The sequence below is a fragment of the Salvelinus sp. IW2-2015 genome, unplaced genomic scaffold, assembly GCF_002910315.2.
Source record: "Salvelinus sp. IW2-2015 unplaced genomic scaffold, ASM291031v2 Un_scaffold516, whole genome shotgun sequence".
Classification (NCBI taxonomy): Eukaryota; Metazoa; Chordata; class Actinopteri; order Salmoniformes; family Salmonidae; genus Salvelinus; species Salvelinus sp. IW2-2015.
Window position 1 is genome coordinate 192,376 of NW_019942567.1, and position 26,736 is coordinate 219,111.

The 26,736-nt window shown below is 42.6% G+C and overlaps 1 protein-coding gene and 1 pseudogene across 1 annotated transcript in view; one reads left to right on the forward strand and one right to left on the reverse strand.

Moving 5' to 3' along the window:
• Nucleotides 1-6,591, reverse strand: part of LOC112068449 (nucleolar complex protein 2 homolog) — a 63,579-nt pseudogene extending 56,988 nt beyond the window's left edge.
• Nucleotides 6,592-14,446: 7,855 nt separating this feature from the next.
• Nucleotides 14,447-26,736, forward strand: part of LOC112068440 (kelch-like protein 17) — a 32,686-nt gene continuing 20,396 nt past the window's right edge. The window contains exons 1-2 of the mRNA XM_024135599.1: nucleotides 14,447-14,825; nucleotides 26,268-26,532. Coding sequence (XP_023991367.1) covers nucleotides 26,319-26,532 — 214 coding nt within the window. The 5' untranslated portion in view covers nucleotides 14,447-14,825; nucleotides 26,268-26,318. The remainder of the gene's footprint in view (nucleotides 14,826-26,267; nucleotides 26,533-26,736) is intronic.

Here is a 26,736-nt window from a genome sequence, read left to right on the forward strand (position 1 = left end):
TAGGCTCATCCTAAAGACAAAGACAGGGAGGGAGGGTAAAAAAATAGACCGACACAAGGATGAGAATGAAGGGCAAAAGCCCTGGTATTGTGGTGCACTATATACAGTGGGGAGAACAAGTATTTGATACACTGCCGATTTTGCAGGTTTTCCTACTTACAAAGCATGTAGAGGTCTGTAATTTGTATCATAGGTACACTTCAACGTGAGAGACAGAATCTAAAACAGAAATCCAGAAAATCACATTGTATGATTTGTAAGTAATTCCATTTGCATTTTATTGCATGACATAAGTATTTGATACATCAGAAAAGCAGAACTTAATATTTGGTACAGAAACCTTTGTTTGCAATTACAGAGATCATACGTTTCCTGTAGTTCTTGACCAGGTTTGCACACACTGCAGCAGGGATTTTGGCCCACTCCTCCATACAGACCTTCTCCAGATCCTTCAGGTTTCGGGGCTGTCGCTGGGCAATACGGACTTTCAGCTCCCTCCAAAGATTTTCTATTGGGTTCAGGTCTGGAGACTGGCTAGGCCACTCCCAGGACCTTGAGATGCTTCTTACGGAGTCACTCCTTAGTTGCCCCGGCTGTGTCTTTCAGGTCGTTGTCATGCTGGAAGACACAGCCACGACCCATCTTCAATGCTCTACTGAGGGAAGGAGGTTGTTGGCCAAGATCTCGTGATACATGGCCCCATCCATCCTCCCCTACATACGGTGCAGTCATCCTGTCCCCTTTGCAGAAAGCATCCCCAAAAAATGATGTTTACACTCCATGCTTCACGGTTGGGATGGTGTTCTTGGGTGTACTCATCCTTCTTCTTCCTCCAAACATGGCGAGTGAGATTTAGACCAAAAAGCTCTATTTTTGTCTCATCAGACCACATGACCTTCTCCCATTCCTCCTCTGGATCATCCAGATGGTCATTGGCAAACTTCAGACGGGCCTGGACATGCGCTGGCTTGAGCAGGGGACCTTGCGTGCGCTGCAGGATTTTAATCCATGACGGCGTAGTGTGTTACTAATGGTTTTCTTTGAGACTGTGGTCCCAGCTCTCTTCAAGTCATTGACCAGGTACTGCCGTGTAGTTCTGGGCTGATCCCCACCTTCCTCATGATCATTGATGCCCCATGAGGTGAGATCTTGCATGGAGCCCCAGGCCGAGGGTGATTGACCGTCATCTTGAACTTCTCCATTTTCTAATAATTGCGCCAACAGTTGTTGCCTTCTCACCAAGCTGCTTGCCTATTGTCCTGTAGCCCATCCCAGCTTGTGCAGGTCTACAATTGTATCCCTGATGTCCTTACACAGCCTTCTGGTCTTGGCCATTGTGGAGAGGTTGGAGTCTGTTTGATTGAGTGTGTGGACAGGTGTCTTTTATACAGGTAACGAGTTCAAACAGGTGCAGTTAATACAGGTAATGAGTGGAGAACAGGAGGGCTTCTTAAAGAAAACCTAACAGGTCTGTGTGAGAGCCGGAATTCTTACTGTTGGTAGGTGATCAAATACTTATGTCATGCAATAAAATGCAAATGAATTACTTAAAAATCATACAATGTAATTTTCTGGATTTTTGTTTTAGATTCCGTCTCTCACTGTTGAAGTGTACCTATGATAAAAATGACAGACCTCTACATGCTTTGTAAGTAGGAAAACCTGCAAAATCGGCAGTGTATCAAATACTTGTTCTCCCCACTGTACATGCTACAACTCTTAACACCCAAGAAGAAGCCCCTTCACTTCATATTACATTATGTTTTCAATATGTTATGCTACAGGTAGGTAGCCCAGATGTTTGAGGAGGAAGATGGGATAATAAAAGTACCTATTATGGAGAAAACACTGCTCTAAAAGTTGGTGATAAGGCCATCATGCAACCTGCATCCGTGTGGGATCATGTCTGTTCTCATTACTACACCTAAAGTGTGGGAGAGGTAAAGGTGGAAGTCTATGCTTGCTTGACAGTCTGTAGATAAATGTTACCTTGATTGCATCTCTCCACTCAACCATTTTCTCTGTGACTTTGATAACCTCCGCCGTCTCCTTGGATTTCTTGGCAGACTCTCCTCGTTCCTCCTCGTCGTTATCAGAGCTGGCCTCCTAGGGTCAAACAAAAGATTCAAGTTAACATGATTCTGAAGAATGATAAGGGCAAACAGGCAATGTGAAAAACAACGCATGCCTAGGGACACAAATCACATAAATAACTGAAGACAAGCTGGGTTAAACCATGGACCTGTCAAATTGCAATATATATACAGTGGGAGAACAAGTATTTGATACACTGCCGATTTTGCAGGTTTTCCTACTTACAAAGCATGTAGAGGTCTGTCATTTTATTCATAGGTACACTCAACTGTGAGAGACGGAATCTAAAACAAAAATCCAGAAAATCACATTGTATGATTTTTAAGTAATAATTTGCATTTTATTGCATGACATAAGTATTTGATCACCTACCAACCAGTAAGAATTCCGGCTCTCACAGACCTGTTAGTTTTTCTTTAAGAAGCCCTCCTGTTCTCCACTCATTACCTGTATTAACTGCACCTGTTTGAACTCGTTACCTGTATAAAAGACACCTGTCCACACACTCAATCAAAACAGACTCCAACCTCTCCACAATGGCCACGACCAGAGAGCTGTGTGAAGGACATCAAGGATAAAATTGTAGACCTGCACAAGGCTGGGATGGGCTACAGGACAATAGGCAAGCAGCTTGGTGAGAAGGCAACAACTGTTGGCGCAAATATTAGAAAATAGAAGAAAATAGAAGAAGTTCAAAGTGATGGTCAATCACCCTCGGTCTGGGGCTCCATGCAGATCTCACCTCGTGGGGCATCAATGATCATGAGGAAGGTGAGGGATCAGCCCAGAACTACACGGCAGGACCCTGGTCAATGACCTGAAGAGAGCTGGGACCACAGTCTCAAAGAAAAACCATTAGTAAGACACTACGCCGTCATGGATTAAAATCCTGCAGCGCACACAAAGTCCCCCTGCTCAAGCAGGCGCATGTCCAGGCCCGTCTGAAGTTGCCAATGACCATCTGGATGATCCAGAGGAGGAATGGGAGAAGGTCATGTGGTCTGATGATTCAAAAATAGAGCTTTTTGGTCTAACTCCACTCGCCGGTTTTGGAGGAAGAAGAAGGATGAGTACAACCCCAAGAACACCATCCCAACCGTGAAGCATGGAGGTGGAAACATCATTCTTTGGGGATGCTTTTCTGCAAAGGGGACAGGACGACTGCACCGTATTGAGGGGAGGATGGATGGGGCCATGTATTGCGAGATCTTAGCCAACAACCTCCTCCCTCAGTAAGAGCATTGATGATGGGTCGTGGCTGGGTCTTCCAGCATGACAACGACCCGAAACACACAGCCAGGGCAACTAAGGAGTGGCTCCGTAAGAAGTATCTCAAGGTCCTGGAGTGGCCTAGCCAGTCTCCAGACCTGAACCCAATAAAAAATCTTTGGAGGGAGCTGAAAGTCCGTATTGCCCAGCGACAGCCCCGAAACCTGAAGGATCTGGAGGTCTGTATGGAGGAGTGGGCCAAAACCCTGCTGCAGTGTGTGCAAACCTGGTCAAGAACTACAGGAAACGTATGATCTCTGTAATTGCAAACAAAAGGATTCAGTACCAAATATTAAGTTCTGCTTTTCTGATGTATCAAATACTTATGTCTTGCAATAAAATGCTAATTAATTACTTAAAAAATCATACAATGTGATTTTCGGGATTTTTGTTTTAGATTCCGTCTCTCACAGTTGAAGTGTACCTATGATAAAATTACAGACCTCTACATGTTGTAAGTAGGAAAACCTGCAAAATCGGCAGTGTATCAAATACTTTTCTCCCCACTGTTATTTGCAAGTGTAAAGTGATATTTTCATCCTCTGGCTAAATTGTTAAATAAAGCATAGGCATACATATTAGAAACAGAAATCAGATTTGCATCAACTCACTATATTCAGTGGGGTCTGAAATTAGTGACACCCTTGATAAAKATGAGCAAAAATGACTAAATTGAATACTGAGCGATATTGTATGCCACAAACAATTTGGAAATTCCATTATTTTATACTAATACAATTGCTCAGAGAAACATTGTTTAAGTCATTTTTTGTCTCATAAAAGGTAGGGTCAAAATTATTGACACCCCTGTTTTAAAACCTTTCAATAGTATCTCACAGTACCTGGTGAGGATAATGTCACTGAGCCTTTTTTCTAAAATGTTTAATGAGATTGGAGTACATCCATACATAATCTTTCCGAATCCTTGATATCCTTCATCTGAGCTTATTGACTGCCCTCTTCAATTCAAATCACAAGTTTTCAATGGTGTTTAAATTACGTCTGAGATCGGCTAAGATCCCGTTAATGGGATCGATTTGACAACAMCCAGTGAAAGTGTAGGGCGCCAAACTCAAACAACAGAAATCTCATAATTAAAATTTCTCAAACYTACAAGTATTTCACACCATTTTAAAGATACACTTCTTGTTAATCCCACCACAGTGTCRGATTTCAAATAGGCTTTTCGGCGAAAGCACCACAAACGATTATTTTAGGTCAGAGCCAAGTCACAGAAAAACACAGCCATTTTTCCAGCCAAAGAGAGGAGTCACAAAAATCAGAAATAGAGATAGAATTAATCACTAACCTTTGATGATCTTCATCAGATGACACTCATAGGACTTTATGTTACACAATACATGTATGTTTTGTTCGATAAAGTTCATATTTATATAAACAAATCTCAGTATACATTGGCGCATTATGGTCAGTAGTTCCAAAAACATCCAGTAATTTTGCAGAGAGCCACATCAATTTACAGAAATACTCATAATAAACATTGATAAAAGATACAACTATTATACATGGAACTTTAGATACACTTCTCCTCAATGCAACCGCTGTGTCAGATTTCAAAAAAGCTTTATGGAAAAAGCAAACCATGCAATAATCTGAGTACGGCGCTCAGAGCCCAAACAAGCCAAAAAGATATCCGCCATATTGTGCAGTCAACAGAAGTCAGAAATAACATTATAAATATTCACTTACCTTTGATGATCTTCATCAGAATGCACTCCCAGTAATCCCAGTTCCACAATAAATGTTTGTTTTGTTCGATAATGTCCATCATTTATGTCAAACTAGCYTCTTTTGTTAGCGCGTTTGGTAAACAAATCCAAACTCACGAAGCGTGTTCACTAGGAGCAGACGAAAAGTCAAAAGGTTCCGTTACAGTCCGTAGAAACATGTCAAACGAAGTATAGAATCAATCTTTAGGATGTTTTTAACATAAATCTTCAATAATGTGTGTGTGTTGTGTAAAGTGTTTTATCTGTACCCATATTAAAAAAAACGTGACACCCAATTCGGTTCCAACAATGCAACGGTGTTAATCGGTGGGGTCCAGCTCGTATTCTTTGATGTCACGCTTCACACCAGTGTCAAAATTGCTATAGCCAGATGGTTTCATGGAAATGATGTGTATTGAAGCCCCCGCGCAGCCATTTTGGCACTCCTCAATTGTAAAACATTTGGAAAGCTAAAGAAATGCATTTATTAATGTCTACAACGCTCCCCATCCAACCTGACAGAGCTTGAGATGATCTGCAGAGACAAATGGAAGAAATTCCCCATATACAGGTTTGCCAAGCTTGTAGCGCATACCCAAGAATACTCAAGGCTGTAATCGCTGCCAATGGTGCTTCAACAAAGTACTGAGTAAAGGGTCTGAATAATATGATAATTCAGTTGTTCAGAAAAAGAAAAAGAAAAAATCCTTTGTCATTATGGGCTATTGCTGTCTCTTATACACATCTAGATGTGTATAAGAGACAGGAATAATATGATAATTCAGTTGTTCAGAAAAAGAAAAAAGAAAAAATCCTTTGTCATTATGGGCTATTGTGTGTAGATTGGTGTGTGTGTTTGTGGGGGGGGGGGGGGCTAAGGCTGTAAAAAGTCAAGGGGTCTGAAAACTTTCCGAAGGCACTGTAAGTATTCAGACTTACCCAGTACTTTGGTGAGGCACCTTTGGCAGTGATTACAGCCTTGAGTCTTCTTGGGTATGACGCTACAAGCTTGGCACACCTATAGTTGGGGAGTTTCTCCCATTCTTCTCTGCAGATCCTCTCAAGCTCTGTCAGTTTGGATGGGCAGCGTCACTGCACAGCTAATTTCAGGTCTCTCCAGAGAGGTCTCTCCAGCCAGAGTCCGGGCTCTGGCTGAGCCACTCAAGGACATTCAGAGACTTGTACCGAAGCCACTCCTGCATTGTCTTGGCTGTGTGCTTAGGGTRGTTGTCCTGTTGGAAGGTGAACCTTCAACCCAGTCTGAGGTCCTGAGCAGGTTGTCATTAAAGGACTCCCTGTACTTTTCTCCGCTCATCTTTCCCTCGATCCTGACTAGTCTCCCAGTCCCTGCAGCTGAAAAACATCCCCACAGCATGATACTGTCACCACCATGCTTCACCGTAGGGATGGTGCAAGGTTTCTTCCGGACGTGACGCTTGGCATTCAGGCCAAAGAGTTCAGTCTTGGCATCATCAGACCTGACAATCTTGTTTCTCATGGTCTGAGTCCTTTAGGTGTCTTTTGGCAAACTCCAAGTGAGCTGTCCTGTGCCTTTTACTGAGGAGTGGCTTCCATCTGGCCACTCTACCACAAAGGCCTGATTGGTGCAATGCTGCAGAGATGGTTGTCCTTCTAGAAGGTTCTCCCATCTCCACAGAGGAARTCTGGGGCTCTGTCAGAGTGACCTTCCGGTTCTTGGTCACCTCCCTGACCAAAGCACTTCTCCCCYATTGCTCAGTTTGGCCGGGCGGCCAGCAGCAGGAAGAGTCTTGGTGGTTCCAAACTTCTTCCATCTAAGAATGATGGAGGCCGCTGTGTTCTTGGGGACCTTCAATGCTGCAGACATTTTTTGATACCCTTCCCCAGATCTGTAGCTCGACACAATCCTGTCTCGGAGCACTACAGACAATTCCTTTGACCTCATGGCTTGGTTTTTTCTCTGACATGCACTGTCAACTGTGYGACCTTATATAGACAAGTGTATGCCTTTCCAAATCATGTCCAATCAATTGAATTTACCACAGGTGGACTCCAATCAAGGTGTAGAAACYTCTCAAGGATGATCAAAGGAAACAAGATGCACCTGAGCTCAATTTCAAATCTCATAGCAAAGGGTCGTGAATACTAATGTAAATAAGGTATTTCAGTTTTTTTTTTTTTATACATTTGCAAACATTTCTAAAAACCTGTTTTAGCTTTGTCATTATGGGGTATTGTGTGTAGATTGATGAGGAAAACATTATATTTAATCCATAAGGCTGTACTGTAACAAAATGTGGGGAAAAGGAAGGGGTCTGAATACTTTCTGAATGCACTGTAATTATTCCATTGCTGACGACGTCTGTCGTTATGTCTTGATCCAAACCCATGCTTGCTTGCTATTATTATTTGAGGCATGTTTACCGAGCCACTGATCATAAGAAAAGAAAATGACAAATGTAGATTGTTTATGATGATTGTACAAATGTTATGGCATAAGTGTTGGGAGAAATGTTTTGCTCCTCTCGAAAGTGAAACAATATATTGGGCATTAGCCTACTATCTAAATCTGTGTCTAGAATAAATGCAGCCAGTAGTAGCCAGCCATCCATTAGGCTATTTATTAGCCTATGTAGTTGATAATTGAATAGGACTAAGTAAGAAACTCATGTGCATTAACAATGTGTGAGAATAAGTGAAGGAACATAACAATGTGCTCTCAGATGCACTCTGTGATCATCTTCTTCTTTAAAGTTTTATGACAAACTACACCTATTGGTGTTTTGCCGCCACCTACTGTACCGGGTATTGAAACAAAAACAAAAAATAATGCGCACTTGAGGTAWAGGCTTTACTGGCATTAACGGCGCACTTCTGGTTTGGCGATCACGAGTTGCATTCAAAACAACTGGGAACTTGGGGGGAAAAATCTCTGACTGGGAAAAATCTATTTGAATGGCCATCCTACTCAGAATTCCAACTCAGGAACTCAGGCCTCTTTCTAGAGTTCCGATTTTCCGACCTGAAGATCACTGACGTCATGATTTGACCTCGTATTTTTTTGAGTTCCCAGTTGTTTTTAACGTGGCATGAATCCGATTACGAGTATCAAGTGTGATAAAACAGATATGATTACGAATACGAGTATGACAAGATTGGCACGCCCCTCGACTCTACTTCCGTGGGCGGCTTAATTTTACTTGACCACYGGGTCACTTTTTTTGGTGATGAACCCAGCCTGTACAGGCAGAGTTCACCCATTGGTTGTTGAGGAACGCCTAAAGACACTGGTTGTGTTCCCTTGTTCAGGCATTGCATGGATCAACCAATGGTTGTGTGCCACATCATCAACAGTGTTGTCGGGCACCTGATTTCTATAACAAATTATGTGGTTAGCTAATATGTAAAATACCTATCCAGGCGTTGTGAGATCTGACATGCGTCAGCAACACCTGAACAGGGGAACACGACCACTTAGTTCCAGTGCACAGGAGACTGGTGTGTGACTCGTATGAGTCTCTCGTTGCATACGTACAAAGGTGGACAAGCCGATGGCTCAATACCACATTTTTGGATACAAAATATCTGTGTGGCCTACGCTGAAGACAAGGTCAAACGGTAACAGAGGTGGTTCAGTGACCACACGGGTGAAAATTATAGGCGCAAAAGTGTTTTGCATTCTGTTTTGCATGTCAGACTTGCATCTACATGTCGACAACATGAAGTTTACAATAATCATGTGATCAAAGGTCATGACGTATTGACTGCAGTCAACTAAGTTTCTGTAGTCGCTCTTCACGAACTTCATTCTGCAGTATCGGCTGCATTGTGGGTGGCTCTATTGTTACACAATCATTGGGGTGTTTTTGTTTGACCTACACGAACGTAACCAAAGACATGTCTGAAAGAGGAACCAATTAATGTATAGAAAGAGGAACCATTCATGTATAGACTAGAGTTGGTATACACAAATTCATGTGATATTTGATACTCTCTCACTAATTGATTGTACAGTGTACACACATTTGATTTTAGTTTGTGAGTGTGTGATATGAGGGTTGGAGGTATGTTTATTTCGACATTATAAAGAAAATATTTTTTAAACAATAACAACCCTGCCATGTTGATCTGAGCCTTGCTGTTGGAAAACCACATTAATGTCCGACTTTTGGCTGTCCCAGATGCACCTCCCCCGACTACACTCCTCGACTTTCGTCTATAGTCGGAGCTTCAGCCTTACCACTCAAACGATCCCATTGTCTACATTTAAATGGTTTTAAATGGCTTATGTTGGCAAGTATGGCCCCAGTGTTTGTATCATATGAAAGTTGTTCTTATGGCTTTAAAAGGGCAATCAGCAGATGAAACGTACACTGATGAATATAACTACTGTTCCCTGAAGGAGCAAACAAGGTATATTATCAACTGGGTGGTTCGAGCGCTGAATGCTGATTGGCTGACAGCCGTGGTATATCACAGGTATGACAAAACATGTATTTTTACTGCTCTATTACATTGGTAACCAGTTTATAGAAGCAATAAGGCACCTCCGCGTTACGTTGTGCATAAGAACATCCCTTCGCTTTGGTATATTGGCCATATACCACACCCTCTCGTGCATTATTGCTTAAATATACTATGGGGAGTCAACGAACAATCATATCCACCTGAAAACTGAAATCACGCCCAATGGGCCAACGGAWGCTGAGTCCACCCTCGGAAGCCCCGCCTTCCCGGCTATAATACTGATTTTGATCAATTTAAGTTGATTTCTTTTTTCACATAACTCTTGACACTGGAGGCTGACATATACATTTTTACTATCAAAACTAATTTCAAACCACCTATGGAGAACCATAGAGGCTGCCAGCTATTAAGAATGTTTTACATAAAAAACAAATACATATATAATCATCTTTTTAAAACGTGGAGTGGACTTTTAAAAACATGAATAATTACCCTGAGCAGCCTTTTAAATATAGGCCTTTTTAAACATGTACAGTTGAATTCGGAAGTTTACATACACTTAGGTTGGAGTCATTAAAACTATTTTTTCAACCACTCCACAAATTTCTTGTTAATTAACAGACTATAGTTTTTGCAAGTCGGTTAGGGCATTTACTTTGTGCATGACACAAGTTATTTTTCCAACAATTGTTWACAGACAGATTATTTCACTTATAATTCACTGTATCATAATTCCAGTGGGTCAGAAGTTTACATACACTAAGTTGACTGTGCCTTTAAACAGCTTTGAAAATTCCCGAAAATTATGTTATGGCTTTAGAAGCTTCTGATAGGCTAATTGACATCATTTGAGTCAATTGTAGGTGTGCCTATGGATGTATTTCAAGCCCTACCTTCAAACTCAGTACCTCTTTGTTTGAAATCATGGGAAAATCAAAAGAAATCAGCCAAGACCTCAGAGAATAAATTGTAGACCTCCACAAGTCTGGTTCATCCTTGGGATCAATTTCCAAATGCCTGAAGGTACCACATTCATCTGTACAAACAATAGTACGCAAGTATTTACACCATGGGACCACGCAGCCGTCATACCGCTCAGGAAGGAGATCCGTTCTGTCTCCAGAGATGAACGTACTTTTGTGCAAAAAGTGCAAATCAATCCCAGAACAACAGCAAAGGCCCTTGTGAAGATGCTMGAGGAAACAMGTACAAAAGTATCCATATCCACAGTAAAACGAGTCCTATATTGACATAACCTGAAAGGCCGCTCAGTAAGGAAGAAGCCACTGCTCCAAAACCACCATAAAAAAGCCAGACTACGGTTTGCAACTGCACATGGGGACAAAGATCGTACTTTTTGGAGAAATGTCCTCTGMTCTGATAAAACAAAAATAGTTCTGTTTGGCCATAATTACCATCGTTATGTTTGGAGGAAAAAGGGGGAGGCTTGCAAGCCGAAGAACACCATCCCAACCGTGAAGCACGGGGGTAGCAGCATCATGTTGTGGCGGTGCTTTGCTGCAGGAGGGACTGGTGCACTTCACAAAATAGATGGCATCATGAAGAGGACATTTATGTGGATATATTGAAGCAACATCTCAAGACATCAGTCAGGAAGTTAAAGCTTGGTCGCAAATGGGTCTTCCAAATGGACAATGACCCCAAGCATACTTCCAAACTTGTGGCGTAATGGCTTAAGGACAACAAAGGCACGGTATTGGAGTGGCCATCACAAAGCCCTGACCTCAATCCTATAGAAAATGTGTGGGCAGAARTGAAAAAGTGTGTGCGAGCCAGGAGGCCTACAAACCTGACTCAGTTACACCAGCTCTGTCAAGATGACTGGGACAAAATTAATCCAACTTATTGTGGGAAGCTTGTGGAAGGCTACCCGAAAAGTTTSACCCAAGTTAAACAATTTAAAGGCAATGCTACCAAATACTAATTGAGTTTATGTAAACTTRTGACCCACTAGGAATGTGATGAAAGAAATAAAAMCTGAAAGAAATAATTCTCTCTACTATTATTCTGACATTTAACATTCTTAAAATAAAGTGGTGATCCTGACAGGGAATTTTTACTGGGATTAAATGTCAGGAATTGTGAAAAACTGAGTTTAAATGTATTTGGCTAAGGTGTATGTAAACTTCCGACTTCAACTGTATACTTATCTGCAGTGGCCTTAAAAACATCCATACTTACCTGCAATGGCCTTTTAACAAGCATACCTACAACACCGTTCAAAAGTTTGGGGTCACTTAGAAATGTCTTTTTTTTTTGCCCATTAAAATAACATCAAAATGTTTAGAAATACAGTGTAGACATTGTTAATGTTGTAAATGACTATTATAGCTGGAAATGGCAAATTTTTTATGGAATATCTACATAGGCGTACAGAGGCKCATTATCAGTAACTATCACTCCTGTGTTCCAATGGCAAGTGTGTTAGCTAATCCAATTTTATTTCCTCTCTCCTTCAAAAGCAGGCTATTTGGGTGGTCCCGTGTCAGAAGTACAGAGCGGTTGGTACAGCCGGTTCTTCTTTGTTCCCAAGAGCATTGGAATGTTGCGTTGCGTCCTATCRTGAACTTGAATGTTTTAAACAAACACCTCACAGCTTGCAAGTTCAAAATGCTCACACTTCGGCTGGCTATTGCAGTCGGTGCGTCCCAGCGATTGGTTCACGTCCGTAGATCTGAAGGATGCATATTTTCATGTGGCTATACATCCTCCCTACAGAAAGTTTCGGAGGTTTCATTTCGAGGGTGTGGCCTAATGTGTTTCTGGTCCTGCCTTTCAGGTTCTCCCTTTCGCCCTGCACCTTTTCTATGGTGGTGGAGGCGGCTTTGGCACCGGTGCGATGCCAGAGCATCAGAGCATTGGCCTATCTGGATGATTGGCTAGTCATAGCAGAGTCGAGGGAACAGATGGAGCTCCACACTGCCACGCTGGTTTCCCATATTCAGTCTCTGGGGTTCATAGTAAATCACAAGAAATGTTGTTTGACACCGGCTCAGCGCATTCAGTTACTGGGTCTCATTCTGGACTCGGCTGATTCATGCGTTTATGTCCCAACAGAGTAGGTTCGCATTTAGCTATGAAAAGGAAGATGCAGAGCAAACTGCAGACCATACCTCCTCGTCACTGTCCTCATACATTATCTCCTGAAGGGGCCAACCTGAGGACTGGGATAATTCGTTTTTATTGTCATTGTTGTTTTCATGCCCACCACTCTTGACAACCAACCGTGTGTCTGAATGTGGGGAAGGTGTTTGTTATGCCCACAACTGGACGATACCGCACTCTCGATAGGGGTTTGGATCAGAAAAGCAATCCGTATTTGGTGTAACCATCATTTACCTCATGCAGCGTGACACATCTCCTTCACATAGAGCTGATCGGGCTCTGTTCAATACGTTGACATCTGCAAACCGCTCGCCCACACGATTCCATGCATGTGGTCTGTGGTTGTGAGGCCGGTTGGACGTACTAGCAAATTCTCAGAAACGATGTTGGTAGCGGCTTATGGTAGAGAAATTAACATTKAATTCTCTGGCAACAGCTCTAGTGGACATTCCTGCAGTCAGCATGCCAATTGAATGCTTCCTCAAAACTTGAGACATCTGTGGCATTGTGTTGTGTGACAACACTGCACATTTTAGAGTGGCCTTTTATTGTCCCCAGCACAAGGTGCAGCTGTTTAATGATCATGCTGTTTAATCAGTTTCTTGTTATGCCACACCTATCAGGTTGATGGATTATCTTGGCAAAGAAGAAATGCTCACTAACAGGCATGTAAGCAAATCTACGCACCAGTTTGAGAGAAATAAGCTTTTTGTGTGTATTGAATATTTCTGGGCTCTTTTATTTCAGCTCATGAATCATGGGACCAACACTTTACATATTACGTTTATATTTRTGTTCTATTTTTGTTTAGTGTAGTTAGATTTTAGCAAACACAATAACCAATACCAAGACCCAAAACTCGCAACATCTATAGGGACGTGTACTCTCTCCCCACTAACAGACACCTGTCAGAGCCCAATCTCGTAGTCTTCGTGTGCTTGAAAAGTTTGTAAATTGCATGACACGTTCTTTCTTCTGCCAAGCTGAAGAGAGAAGAATTCAGGAAATGAATGCGAGCTCTGGTATTATAGCCAGGAAAGAGGGGCTTCCAAGGGCGGACTTGGCATCCATTTTTCCTGATGGGCGTGATTTCAGTTTTCTTCATGTGAATATGATTGGTCGTTGACTTTCCATAGTATATTATGTCGAGTTACTGACTGACAGGGAACAATAACAAAGCAGAGTCCCCGCGCCTGTTTTGGTAAAAAGATGAGGGATGGGGCTGGAGAAATGTAACCGCTCTTAAATTCATAGACAGCGCTATGGTTGCAAGGACTGACCATCCGGGATATCAAAATTAGAGTTTTAACCTTGTTTTGAGGCTATAAAGTGTTTGTTTAGATTGACTTTGTTTATAAAACATTGGAGTAAAACAAGTTTATATTTTGGGTTCTGATGGGGTACGACAGTTGAACTAAGCTCAGAGGCATTTCTAAGTTACATTCTTCAAGAATCAATGGGTACATACTGTATAATAGATTTCTAAAACCAAAAATGTATGCAGATTGCCCCTTTAAATGCTTTTCCAGTCTGTGGGCTTGTTCGACATTGCAGCCAAATGATCTACAAAGAACCTTGCATCATAAAAACTACTCATTATTATTTGTAYATCCGTCAGTCACAATTGACTCATGATACATTACTGTTTCGATCCTCTCGAACGTGGGTATTGTGAGACTGATAATTCCCCCACCGTGACTACAAAAGAAGACGACCTCGAACTTCACCAATCTAAAGCGTTGATGTTATGTGTGACGTTCAATTTYAAAGGTTTTTGCAAATCCGGTAGATTTAGCAGAGACTGTAGTTCATCTAAATGGATTTTGTATTCAGCTTTTCAATCGGTATCATGTGCAATAGCAGAACATCTATTAGTTCATTTTGTCTGTGTTTTTGCAAGATATAAAAACTGTTTTAAAATGCACAGTCTGAAAGAAGGAGAAACGAAATATTTGTCAGTGTCACTTGTGTGGAGCGAGCGATACAAGAAGCATTGTTTTGACGCGACATCATGTAATGTTGACGTGATGATTAACAATTCAAAATACTGATAAATCAAATACCTTACATTCTGAACTTGGACTATAACATATCAAGAAACTGGAAAAGGTTACAACCAGAAATACATTTGTGCTGTCCTTGCGACACAGACGACGGCTGGTGAGTCTTGAGCTCTACTGTACAGTAGCTAGCTAAATCCCGACATCGCCATGTCATTTGTCACGGCTGCCGGTGTCTATGTAGTAAAAATATAGCTAGCTAGCTAACGGTTAGTTAGCTATAGTAGCAAAATCAATGACAGTTATGTTTTAGCCACAGGTGAAAAGGGAAACGTTTAGCTAAACATATGGAAGACTGTCGCTAGCTAAATAACCATTCTGGAAATTCAAAATTGCACTTTATGTTCATCTCGTGGGTAACCAGACGTAGTCACTTATGTCTAGCTAGAGTACAGCTTTTCTGCGGGAACGTAATCTCAATAGAGCGGCTAAATATAGTTAGGATTCGATGTTCTGACTTCTCTATCGATTTGTCTGTCTAGAGAGAGGATGATCATTTGCTGCAGGTTTTGTTTTGGGACAGGGCTCTCCAACCCTGTTGCTGAAGTGCTACCGTCCTGTAGTGTAGGTTTTCACTCCAACCCTAATCAAGGGCACCTGATTCTAATCATTAGCTGGTTGAWAAGATGGATGAATCAGGTTAGTTACACCTGGGGTTGGAGCAAAACCATTCAGGAAGATAGCTCTCCAGGAACAGAGTTGGGGTGCCCTGTTTTGGGATAATGTCTAGCACGTTCTTGAGTGGCCAGACCAGACGATCCAGCGATTTAAGGTGGTGTAGAGATAGCATCTTGCACATAGTAGATAGCTAATTATAATTTATGAACGTCATAAGAGCGTTTTAGTCGATATCACAGTTACAGCAAAAAAACATGATTTATTCCGGTCAGTGTCTAATTTTATTCACGCCGCAACGATGAGGATCTCATCACTGCTGCAGATCCACCTTAAATTTGATGTCATTTCTCATGCAGTCAACAGCATCATAGAGGATCACTGGTGTACTGTAGTGCTATTTTTTTTTTTAGGTGAGGGAGACTTTTTTTATTTTTAAAGTGACTTCATATTTTTATCACTCAGTGTGTACCGACAGATCTAGCCGATTTAATAATTATAAAAAATGCATCCTCCAATTGCAACGTCTGCCTATGCCCACACACAGGCTATTGTCTAAATATTTGTAATACTCTCAAACATCAAGTTAGGCATGGGTTACCTCATTTCAAAATATAGGCCATCATCACTGTCAATCACGAATGATCATTATTAATGTTTTACCGGTGAAACGTCCAAACGTATCTCCATTCTGATTATTTATAGTAGGCATTTAGCTAAAATATGTTAAAATATGACTATTCGGTTTCAGCTAAGCATTCTAAAAATGTCATTAGAAAAGGAGGTGTTTTTGGTGTAGCAGGAATGTTATAGCCCTATGTTGGTATTATATTTGGTTATGTAACATGCACATTCATAATTGTGATCTTGTAAGACATTGATTATTTTTTATCTAACTTTACTAAACGAGCACCGTTGTGAGAAGGGAAAATCTTCTATTTGTAATAATAAGTGATGAGTATGACTATTATAGGCATAGGCAACAGATCTTGATGAAATATCATTTTAAAAGGATATTTTAAGTAAAAAGGTTCTGAAAGTACAGCGCCAGGATCGTGCAATGATGTCAATTAGAGAAGTCGAACCAACTTGTGGTGCTGAAGGATAGCTCTTCCATTTGGCCAGTTCAGGATCAAACAACAATCATTTGCAATAGGCCTATGACTACATGGTATAGCTATTTGTAGGCTATAGCCTAACGTAAATACATATAGCTTAATATCATTGCACTGTTTGCAAGGAAAGCTTTATTGCGAGTAGGTCTTTCATTGTATAGCTTACACGCTGTATCATAAATACGCTTTGATTTGATTAGCTTGAACACACGGTTACAATATGCGTTGCGTTCGGAAAGTATTCAGACCCCTTGACTTTTTCCACATTTTGTTACGTTACAGCCTTATTCTAAAATTGATTAAATCGTTTTTTTCCCTCATCAATCAACACACAATACCCCATAATGACAAAGCAAAACAGGTTTATAGAATGTTTTGCAAGTTTATAAAAAATAAAAAACTTAAATATCACATTTACARATAGCACCAGTCAAAAGTTTGGACACACCTACTCATTCAAGGGTTTTTCATTATTTTTTACTATTTTCTACATTMTGGAATAATAATAGTGAAGACATCAAAATTATTAAATAACACATATGGAATCATGTAGTAACCAAAAAAGTGTTAAACAGATCAAAATATATCTGAGATTCTTCAAAGTGGCCACCCTTTGCCTTGATGACAGCTTTGCACACTCTTGGCATTCTGTCAACCAGCCTCATGAGGAATGCTTTTCCAACCGTCTTGAAGGAGTTCCCACATGCTGAGCACTTGTTGGCTGCTTTTCCTTCACTCTGTGGTCCAACTCATCCCAAACGATCTCAATTGGGTTGAGGTAGGGTGATTGTGGAGGCCAGGTCATCTGATGCAGTACTCCATCACTTTCCTTCTTGTTCAAATAGCCCTTACACAGCCTGTAGGTGTGTTGGGTCATTGTCCTGTTGAAAAACAAATGACAGTCCCACTAAGCGCAAACCAGATGGAATGACATATCGCTGCAGAAGGCTGTGGTAGCCGTGCTGGTTAAGTGTGCCTTGAATTCTAAATAAATTACAATGTCACCAGCAAAGCACCATAACACCTCCTCCATGCTTCACAGTGGGAACCACACATGCAGGGATCCTCCGTTCACTTACTCTGCATCTCACAAAGACACTGCTGAGTCGACGGTTTTATGATTAAAATAATTCATCAATATTGAATAAAGATGATTGTTTGAATGGAATATTCCACAACAACCTTCGCACCAGTCTGAGGTCCTGAGCAGGTTTTCATCAAGGATCTCTCTGTACTTTGTGCCATTCATCTTTCCCTCGATCCTGACTAGTCTCACAGTCCCTGCCGCTGAAGAACATCCCCACAGCATGATGCTGCCACCAGCATGCTTCACTGTAGGGATGGTGCCAGGTTTCCTCCAGACGTGAAGCTTGGTATTCAGGCCAAAGAGTTCAATGGTTTCATCATACAAGAGAATCTTGTTTCTTATGGTCTGAAAGTCCTTTAGGTGCCTTTTGGCAAACTCCAAGTGGGCTGTCTTTTTCCTTTTACTATGGAGTGGCTTCTGTCTAGCCGCTCTAACATGAAAGGCCTATTGGTGGAGTGCTGCAGAGATGGTTGTCCTTCTGGAAGTTTCTCCCATCTCCACAGAGGATCTTTGGAGCTCTGTCAGTGACCATTTGTCTCCTCCCTGACCAAGGCCCTTCTCCCCGATTGCTCAGTTTGCTCAACTCAGGGAAGAGTCTTGGTGAAAAAAATTCTTCCATTTTAAGAATGATGGAGGGCACTGCGTTCTTGGGTATTTCAATGCTGCAGACAATTTTTTGTACCCTTCCCCAGATCTGTGCCTTGACACAATCTGTCTCGCAGCTCTACGGACAATTCCTTTGACCTCATGGCTTGTTTTTGCTCTGACATTACATTTACATTTAAGTCATTTAGCAGACGCTCTTATCCAGAGCGACTTACAAATTGGTGCATTCACCTTATGATATCCAGTGGAACAACACTTTACAATAGTGCATCTAACTCTTTTAAGGGGGGGGGGGGGGTTAGAAGGATTACTTTATCCTATCCTAGGTATTCCTTAAAGAGGTGGGGTTCAAGGTGTCTCCGGAAGGTGGTGATTGACTCCGCTGACCTGGCGTCGTGAGGAGTTTGTTCCACCATTGGGGTGCCAGAGCAGCGAACAGTTTTGACTGGGCTGACGGGAACTGTACTTCCTCAGAGGTAGGGAGGCGAGCAGGCCAGAGGTGGATGAACGCAGTGCCCTTGTTTGTGGTGTAGGGCCTGATCAGAGCCTGAAGGTAACGGAGTTGCCTGTTCCCCTCACAGCTCCGTAGGCAAGCACCATGGTCTTGTAATGGATGCGAGCTTCAACTGGAAGCCAGTGGAGAGAGCGGAGGAGCGGCGGTGACGGAGAGAACTTGGGAAAGTTGAACACCAGACGGGCTGCGGCGTTCTGGATGAGTTGTAGGGGTTTAATGGCACAGGCAGGGAGCCCAGCCAACAGCGAGTTGCAGTATCTCAGACGGGAGATGACAAGTGCCTGGATTAGACCTGCGCCGCTTCCTGCGTGAGGCAGGGTCGTACTCTGCGAATGTTGTAGAGCATGAACCTACAGGAACGGGTCACCGCCTTGATGTTAGTTGAGAACGACAGGGTGTTTGTCCAGGATCACGCCAAGGTTCTTAGCACTCTGGGAGGAGGACACAATGGAGTTGTCAACCGTGATGGCGAGATCATGGAACGGGCAGTCCTTCCCGGGAGGAGAGCAGCTCCGTCTTGCCGAGGTTCAGCTTGAGGTGGTGATCCGTCATCCACACTGAATGTCTGCCAGACATGCAGAGATGCGATTCACCACCTGGTTATCAGAGGGGAAAGGAGAAGATTAATTGTGTGTCGTCTGCATAGCAATGATAGGAGAGACCATGTGAGGATATGACAGAGCCAAGTGACTTGGTGTATAGCGAGAATAGGAGAGGGCTAGAACAGAGCCCTGGGACACCAGTGGTGAGAGCACGTGTGCGGAGACAGATTCTCGCCACGCCACCTGGTAGGAGCGACCTGTGTTCAGGGTGTAGAGACGCAATCCAAGCGTGGGCCGCGCCGGAGATGCCCAGCTCGGAGAGGGTGGAGAGGAGGATCTGATGGTTCACAGTATCAAAGGCAGCCGATAGGTCTAACATGACATGCACTGTTAACTGTGGGACCTTATATAGACAGGTGTGTGCCTTTCCAATTCATGTCCAATCAACTGAATTACCACAGGTGGACTCCAATCAAGTTGTAGAAACATCTCAAGGATGATCAATGGAAACAGTATGCACCGGAGCTCAATTTCGAGTCTCATAGCAAAGGTTCTGAATACTAATGTCAATAAGATATTTCTGTTTTTTATTTCTAATAAATTTCCACACAATTATTAACCTGTTTTTGCTTTGTTATTATGAGCTATTGTGTGTGGATCGATGAGGAAAACATTTTATTTAATCCATTTTATTATGAGGCTGTAACATAACAAAATGCAGGAAAAGTCAAGGGGTCTGAATACTTTCCGAACGTATTGTACCGTATTACAGAATAAAATAAAGAGAAGGGAATTATCAATTCATTGCATTTTAATCTATGCAATTACATTCTATCAAGTCAATTGACCACGTAGTGAACATAAATCATTACTATGTAGAATTGCACAGCCATAAAATCAAGTGTTTGGTGTGGTGTATTCATGCTTCTCAAAAACTATAACCTACATGCATTATTACCTCCAACTTGGCCCAATTCACATTTCCAATAGAACGGTCCTTGTGTCTCCCTTTGGACACTCTGGTTTGGGAGTCTTCAGCAAAACGGTGTCGCCTTAAGAAGTGGTCACATATTGTTCTGGGTTCCACTGTGCAAGAGGGTCCATGGAGTTTTATGAACATCCTCGAGGCAGACACACAGTGAATTACTTTTTRCCCCACCGTTCTGATTGGCCAAAGTGGTCAAGACTCTGACTGGCCTCTGCAGTGCACACAGGTAGCCTAATAGTTCATTCTTGCCATCGCCAGAGAGAAGACAGGGAAGAAACCACCATTTACCTACCTCTAGGCTGCTATACATATTTATTTGTCATTCTATAGTTTTTCATTGAATTTAAGTGGTAATTAAATATAATGTATCAGAATTAATTTTCCAGAAATAGTTTTACAAGCTCAGTGTATTCTCGAGTCAAAAGGGAAGGAGCCTGCGCTCCGGCAGCACTACACCCCTGCAGAGGATTGAACGGAGGCTTTCTTCATATATCATATGCTTTACGCAAATATGGACCGAGACAGACCGTAGCGATTATCAAATCGGATGCTTCACGTGACACCATTCATTCCTATGTGAAGACTCAGTAGTGACTTGAAGCCAAATGAAGTCGGTTAAGATGGCGTCTCATGGAGAGTTTGAGCTGCTCCAGGAAAAGACGTTGCAGGCTAGCTCAGTGCTGRCCCCTCTTGTTAAGTACTCTACATGACTATTTCAGCCACACCCATTGCTGCTTGGTGTATAAAATTGAGTACACAGCCATGCAATCTCCATAGACAAACATTGGCAGTAGAATGGCTCATGCTGAAGAGGTCAGTGACTTTCAACGTGGCACAGTCATACAATGCCACCTTTCCAACAAGTCAGTTCATCAAATTTCTGCCCTGCTAGAGCTACCCTGGTCAACTGTAAGTGCTGTTATTGTGAAGTTGAAACATCTATGAGCAACAACGGCTTAGCCGTGACGTGGTAGGCCACGCAATCTCACAGAACGGGACCGCCGAGTGCTGAAGCGCGTAAAAATTGTCTGTCCTCGGTTGCAACACTCACTACCGAGTTCCAAATTGCCTCTGGAAGCACAATGTCAGCACAATAACTGTTTGTCGGGGGCTTCATGAAATGGGTTTCCATGGCCGAGCGGCCGCACACAAGCCTAAGATCACCATGCGAAATGCCAAGCGTCGGCTGGAATGGTGTAAAGCAGGCTGCCAATTGACGAAGTAGAAACGRGTTATCTGAAGTGCTGAATCACGCTTCACCATCTGGCAGTCCAACGGATAAATCTGGGTATGGCGGATGCCAGGAGAACGCTACCTGCCCCAATGCATAATGCGAACTGTAAAGTTTGGTGGAGGAGGAATAATGGTCTAGGGCTGTTTTTCATTTTTTGGGCCCCTTTAGTTCCAGTGAAGGGAAATCTCCATGCTACAGCATACAATGACATTCTAGACAATTCTATGCTCCCAACTTTGTGGAAGAGGTTTMGAGAAGGCCGTTTCCTGTTTCAGCATGACAATGACCCATGCACAAAGCGAGGTCCATACAAAAATGGTTTGTCGAGATCGGTGTGGAAGAACTTGACTGGCCTGCACAGATCCCTGACCTTAACCCCATCGAACACATTTGGGATGAATTGGAACGCCGACTGCAAGTCAGGCCTAATCGTCCAACATCAGTGCCCGACKTCACTAATGCTCTTGTGGCTGAATGGAAGCAAGTCCCCGCACCAATGTTATAACATCTAATGGAAAGCCTTCCCAGACGAGTYGAGACTGTTATAGCAGCAAAGGGGGGACCAAACTCCATATTAATGCCCATGATTTTGGAATGAGATTCTTTCTGTTCTATTAGAAGCAATTATTGGTACCATGATTGTCTTWAAAAAAATATTTTGACATGAAGATTGACCACGAATATCGCCGTTTTTCCATTCACTATAATGGGGGAACCTGTTTTCTGCTAACAATGCCTGCAATACCACGGTCGGCCTTGAACTTCCGTGACTTCATTGAGAGGGATCAGTCGTTCAAATAAAATGTAATTCGTTAACAACGGGTGTAGACTAACAGTGAAATGCTTGCTTACGGGCCCTTCCCAACAATGCAGAGTAAGAGACAATAGAGAAGTAATAGAAAATAAATAACACATATAAATAAATACACAATGAGTAATGATAARTTGCCTATATACACAGGGTACCAGTTCCGAGTTGATGTGCAGGGGTAATTGAGTGCATAGGCAACAGTATAGACGATTAACAGTAGCAGCAGTGTATTTAATGAGTCCAAAAAGTTTGTGCGTAAAGGGTCAATGCAGATAGTCCGGCTAGCTATTTGGTTAAATATTTTATGAACTATTTAGCAGTCTTATAGCCTGGGGGTAGAAGCTTTCATGTTCCGGTTGGTTCCAGACTTGGTGCTTCGGTACCTCTTGCTGTGCGGTAGCTGAGAGAACAGTAGCTGGAGTCTTTGACAATTTTTATGGCCTTCCTCTGACACTGCCTGTTGTAGAGGTCCTGGATGGCATGGAGCTCTTCCCCAGTGATGTACTGGGCCGTACGCACTACCCTCTGTAGTGCCTTGCGGTCGGCTGCCAAGCAGTTGCCATACCAAGCAGTGATGCAAGAGGCTCTCAATGGTGCAGCTGTAGAATTTTTTTGAGGATCTGAGGGACCATGACAAATGTTTTCAACCTCCTGGGGGGGGGAAGAGGTGTTGTCGTGCCCTCTTCACGACTGTGTTGGTGTGTGTTGGCCATGATAGATCCTTAGTGATGTGGACACTGAGGAACTTAAAGCTCTCGACCCACTCCACTGATGTGAATGGGGGCGTGCTCGGCTCTCCATTTCCTGTATTCCATGATCAGCTCCTTTGTCATGCTGATGTTGAGGGAGAGGTTGTTGTCCTGGCACCACACAACCAGGTCTCTGACCTCCCTATAMGCTGTCTCGTTGTCAGTGATCAGGCCTACCACCGTCACGTCGTCAGTTCTTCCCTGGCTCCACGGAACTGCAACGTTTATCACTGGTCATTTGTATTTTCTGCCATTGCTTTTCTCGCTGATGATACGGTTATTCAAAATAGATGGTGTTGGGGGTTGGGGGTGACCAACTGCAATGACCAAATGCATGCTGATAAACAAACAAAGATGGTCACAGCGAGGAAATGGTCTGCAGAAATGGAAGCAGTATGTCTGGCAGTCATCCAGAATATCTAGTGAGTCAGAAAAAGGCAAGGTATCGTTATGTGTGTGTGAATAGGTTTGTGTGTCCCCTCAGTGACACTGACGGTGGCATGGCTACGGATAATAGTCCGTGTGTCAGTGAATGACCCATCGCTGCAGTGACGACAATGCATTCTTATTCATTGGTGCTGGCAACCTTGTATCTGTTGAAAATATGAACTTGAATGAATGTCATGTCAACATTTGGAAATTGTCAATGTGCAAAATTGCCCCGATGCTAGCTATTTGTCCTGGGCATTAGAACATGTCTGAATTAGCTGTGTGTGTGTGTGTGTGTGTGTGTGTGTGTGAGAGAGAGAAAGACACAAGCCCTGCTATGCAGTAGTGGTGACATTTTAAGATGCTTCTCTATCAATGGTTAAAAAATGAATTTGTTCGAAGGAGCAAAAAGTAATGTGTCTCACATCGATACATACTACGAAGTCTCCATAGAAGTCTATGTAATCGATGGCATAGGCCTCATGGACAGTAACCAGTGGACAGTGGATTCCTAAAGTGTAAGCTAGGCCTAGGTTATCAGGGCATGAAACGTACACTCTGTTACCACAGAACCAACGTAAGACAGTGTTACCGTTATCCAGTTGTAACATAACTCCACTGTTCTAGTAGTACCCCACCCCCTGACACACACTGAAGTACAACCGTGGCCAGGTGAAGTGCTTTACTGTGAAGATGTTACTACCAGTAGGGTCCCGGAACAAGCATACAGAGTCACAGCAGTCCGGTGGGCCAAAAATATGTTACGGGTGGATCCCGAAGGGGCCCAGGGCCTGGTCTTTTTTACAAAAATGTCTGTCGAGTCCGAATGGTTTGAACTACAAACTATTGAACTCTGTATTAAAAGCGGAGACTCTCACAGAGCTCACACGCTTCTACGAAGAAGGTAGGAAATCCCAGGGCATAGTGTCTATAGTACTGTAATAAGCTCACATCGTTGCTTTCACAAACGCCACACAGTTGTCACTGACTAGTTGGATGTTGCTCTTAGTGAGCAAACAATTTATGTGCTTACAGAATTCATATAAATTCATCTTTATCTGTTTTTTTGCTTTGTTGGYCCTTATTTTTAAACGGACATTTGTCAATAAAACTCATGAATGCAACTGTTTTTGTCAAATAGTTTTGTGTTCTGCTTGTAGCCCRGGTTGTCCTGAAAGAACACGGTAAAACACTTGCGAGGCTCAGTATAAGGGCTTTACATATAAATGACAGTCAGATAATGAAAAGCCAAATCTTTTTCTGGGGTCACGGGACTGATAGGGTTAACCGTTTTAACAGTGGTTATCTTTCAGYCTGGTTACACCCCCAGAACGCACAAACGTATGGCATGTGTGTACACACAGCCTTCAATCAACAAACATCTAGCCTATCAGAAAGGTAGGCTAAATTGACAACAATATKATTTCCACCTGAATAATTTTACAGAACCTTGGTGCAATGTCTTGAGACATCCACTCCACCATTACACCCATTACAGTAAAACAACCTTATATTTTGGGTTATGACGGGGTTAGACCGGTCTGGTTAGCTGAATAAAGCTGATGAGGCATTTAAAAGTGATATTCTAAGAATCAACAGCTGTTCGGGCTAAAATGGCAGTGCATATCATAGTGGGCCTTTTCATGAAGCCTTCATAAAACTTTTATAAGGCCTGCTGTAGATGCTTTATATTCTAAAACACTACTAAGAAAATATACCACATTTGGTAGAAAGAGGACCAGATTAAATTACATTGTAGCCACTTGTGGCATAACACACACAGTTGAGAGGAATGTAAATATTCATTAGAACACAATTCTACAGAGTACAGTATAGGGTATCTAGATGCTTCTGCACCATTCTAAAGTGTGTTCTTAACGTGAGAACTCACTGGATGAGAGAGTCCAAAGGAAAGGTGTGTGTGTGTGTGTGTGTGCGTGCGTGCACATCCTTCTTTACCCCACACACCCTGCCAGGAGCTGCAGCTGGCAATGAGCTAAGACCTTATTCTATTACAATACATAAGATATCAAGCTTGCCTTATAAGCAAGGATAACATTGAACAAGATTACATAAGGGATAGTCAACAAGAGGCTATGCGTTCTATGGAAAATAATGAACTTCCGTGGAGTTCCAGAGAACGCATAGAGCCACGAGTTGACTATCCCTTTTATACCATGGTTATAGTTTAACACATTTCCCACTAGAAATGTGTTCATCCATAGCTAGCAAGTTTACTAGATGGCGACAGTAGATCCTTTGGTAACCAAACACACAGACTTGCAAGTTTAGCTAACCAAACCATCAGTCCTAGCTTGCTATTATGAAATAGTCACACTAACTCGACCTGTATTGTACTTTTCATTTGACATACATGATTAGGACCTAGCCTACCTCAACAGCTTCAATGACATTGACGGACAGCCTTGAAGCAAAGTAGAATTAAGCAGTCTTGACAGCTGATGTCAGTATTATGATATGGACATTACTGGCTAGCACAGAGTGCTATACAAGCTAACCATGCTGGCCTAGCTAACCTACATTTTGGTATACCTGGCTGTCATGATTGTACAGTCAGTTGTCATATCTTTCACATCAGCTACTATGACTGTTATGACACCTGTCATGTCATGCCTATTACAGCAGTGGTGATGTAATATTGTTTTTGATGATACAAACAGTCACATATGACATAAAACAGAGATTTATCGAATTGGGACAATTTAATTGGAATGAACCTAGGGCTGCAAAATTCCTTCTGTGATTTCTAGAAAACCTGGGAATGTGGGTCAAATTCAGCAGAATTTGTTGAACCCTAAAAGAACCGGAATGGCTCCCCTTGTGTGTTGCAGTCTCCCAGAGTGAGGCCCAGGCAGGAGCCGGCTGCAGCGGAGCGGGGCACCATGATGGAGGGGGGCATGCAGCTGCTGAACCGCGACGGCCACAGCATCTCGCACAACTCCAAGCGCCACTACCACGACTCGTTCGTGTCCATGAACAGGATGCGCCAGCGCAGCTTACTCTGCGACATCGTGCTGCACGTCTCCAACAAGGAGATTAAGGCGCACAAGGTYGTGCTGGCATCCTGCAGTCCCTACTTCCACGCCATGTTTACAAGTAAGTATCCCTCCTCCGAGTCCGCCCCCACCGCTACTGAGACTGCTATTCTGTTTCTCCACGCCCTCAAAAGTGTTCACTACTAGTGTTAGTCACTCACTTTGAGACACCGTCTCCCCCTCTTTACCATGAACAAAGTGGTGTGAGGGGTTCGTGGTGATTATTGGTTGTTGCTTGAATGCTCAGACATTGAACTGCGCTACA